The following is a 2,332-nucleotide window of genomic DNA, read 5'->3' as shown; positions in this document are numbered from 1 at the left end:
AGAGTTGGGCTCTTCCATCATGGCATGGGAGGAAAGGAGGAAGTGACGTGGGCTCAGGCACTTTTGTGAACCCAGGTCCTTTATCAACCCTTCCAGCACAATCCTTTCACAGATTGTATCCACGTCTCTACCCATGACGAGTTGCTGTTCAGGAGACGGAGGACTGCGGCTGCTGGGGAATGGCAGAGGTAAAGACTGGAAGCACTGGTCTGCAACAGTTGGGACTTTGAGTACGTCCCCTCTCCGGGATCCAAAAGCCCCATCCCTGGGATCTCAGCTGCCACCCGCCCTACACCCAAGGGGAACAGAAACAGCACAGTCCACAAAGAGACCAGCTCCCTTCACCTGCTGGAGCCTCTCACAGCTGAGAAGATTAGCCTGGTTTCCCCCGTGACCTGGCCTGCTGCCTTGGCTGCCCTATGTCCTGGGGTGCAACAGCACCCAGGCACGAGGTCCCTGCAGAGGGGACAGTCATTACTTAGCAGGGAACGGCAGCTTTGGACTCCTGGTACCTGCTGACGCACCGCATCCTGGCTGCCAGCTGCTCGCAGGCAGGTGGTGGCATGGCTGAAGTTGGTGAAGGGAGTGTGTGCACATCACTTTTCTCAGCCCATTTCTACCCGGGCAGTTTCTCTTCCCGCAAAACACTCATCCCTGTGACCCCAGGAAGGGCACCTGCAGTTCTTGTCCTCCAAGTCTGCCAGCCATGCAATGGATGCAGAGCTGCAACTGCCCTTGTCCCAACAGGCGGACCTCTGGCTGTGACCAGCTAGACCCTCCCTCCCTTCTCCCTGGAGCAAGGTACAAAAAAGGAGGAGACATGCTGGGAAATGCAGCTCTGAGTTTACTGTGGGTGTTAAATGCAGCAAGGCTCATGTGGGACAGGGTTATCTCGGAAGGAAAATGGGGTCTGTTGTAGCACAGCTTCTTTCTGGGGCCACCTGGGATGATCCCTGCTTCTGCCAGGGTGATTTAACATGGCCCTGAACTGGCTGCCTGAGACAGGCAGGGAATGGGACAGCCAGCAGCCTCAGAACGGAAAGAAAGGGACCCTCATGTCCCCTGATCAGGTCACTCAGGTTCCAAAAGAGAGAGGAGGGAGCCAAGCCTTCAGCAGGGGCAGGAAGGAAGCCAGTGCCGTCTCCAGGGCCGCGCCAGTGCTGGAACGAGTGCCGCCGCTGCTGCTACTTCTTCAGAGTTTTTTTGATCCAGGGCAGGTAGTTGGAGATACGGGTGTAGACCCCAGGCGGGGTGTTGTATCCAAAGGAAACGATGCCTTGTGCCACCTTATTGCATACCAGGGGCCCACCAGAATCCCCCTGAGGACAGATGAGAGACTGGTTTTAGAGGCCTCTCCCCTGCAGGAACAGGTTCCTCCTTGGTCCCTCCCTGCCTCGGCACCACCGGCAGAGCCGTGTCTGCTCTGGACCTGCGTCTCTGCTCCAGCCCCAAGTGCCCGCCGTGCTGGAGGAGCAGGCAAGCTGGGGCTCTACCCTGGGGCTGCGCATGGAAGGTGGCATCAGGGCATCCAGGGAGCTAGTCCACACGGGAGCTACACATCAAATGCTTGTCACCTCTCCTGGGAACCAGCTAAGTCTGTGCCAGCAGAAACCCCTGCTACCGGAGAACCTGCCTGCCCCACGGCCAAGCCCTCAGCCCGTCGGCAGCCCGTACCTGACTGGAATCCCTGAGCTCATGGAAGCTGCCAGCACAGACCATGCCGGTGTTGAGATGCGGGTAGAAGCGGATGCATTTCCTGCGGCTGTAGATGGAGACTTTGGTTTCAAAGAGCTTGTTGGTTGCCTGGTTGTCATCAATCAGGCCCCACCCGGCTATGCTGCACTTGGTGCCCGTGGGGAGGTCGCTGCTGGTCTTGGGCAGTGGAATGGTCTTGACGTAGTCATTGAGAGTGGCCTTTGCTGTCAGCTAGGAGAAAGCAAGGTTTTTGGAGAAGGCTATGAGCAAAACAGCTGAAGGACACTTTGTGCGCAGAGGTAGGGGAGATCTAGAAGGACATCCGGCACTGCAAGCTCTGGTGAGCTGCTGGAAATACAGCATGTGGCTCCAAGCCCTGCCCGTGGTGCCCTCCCATTCCTGCCTGCCTCCAGCACTCATGGGCAGAAGCAGCTGATGGTTTGCAGAAGGAGCTAACAGCAAGAATGTGCTCTGCACAGGCCCCCCCTCTACCCTCCAACCCACTGCCTGCTGCAGGACTGCCTTGCCTTGAGCAGCATGATGTCATTGGACACGGTGTTGGGGTCGTATTCAGGGTGCTGGTGGTATCTGAGAACTCCCCGGATCTGCTGGGTTGTTTCTGGTTCATGGATGTTGT

General features: G+C 57.5%; 1 protein-coding gene across 1 annotated transcript in view; it reads right to left on the bottom strand.

Moving 5' to 3' along the window:
* Window positions 1-842: 842 nt before the first annotated feature.
* The window catches only part of LOC104124380 (mast cell protease 1A), a 2,097-nt gene continuing 607 nt past the window's right edge, over window positions 843-2,332 (bottom strand). The window contains 3 exon segments of the mRNA XM_035892289.1: window positions 843-1,319; window positions 1,675-1,926; window positions 2,223-2,332. Of these exon segments, the coding sequence (XP_035748182.1) occupies window positions 1,185-1,319; window positions 1,675-1,926; window positions 2,223-2,332 (497 nt within the window). The 3' untranslated portion in view covers window positions 843-1,184.

Source organism: Egretta garzetta, unplaced genomic scaffold (genome assembly GCF_000687185.1).
Source record: "Egretta garzetta isolate BGI_Z169 unplaced genomic scaffold, ASM68718v1 scaffold4, whole genome shotgun sequence".
Classification (NCBI taxonomy): Eukaryota; Metazoa; Chordata; class Aves; order Pelecaniformes; family Ardeidae; genus Egretta; species Egretta garzetta.
The sequence above is the reverse complement of the archived record's forward strand: the minus strand, read 5'-3'. Positions and strand labels throughout refer to the sequence as shown.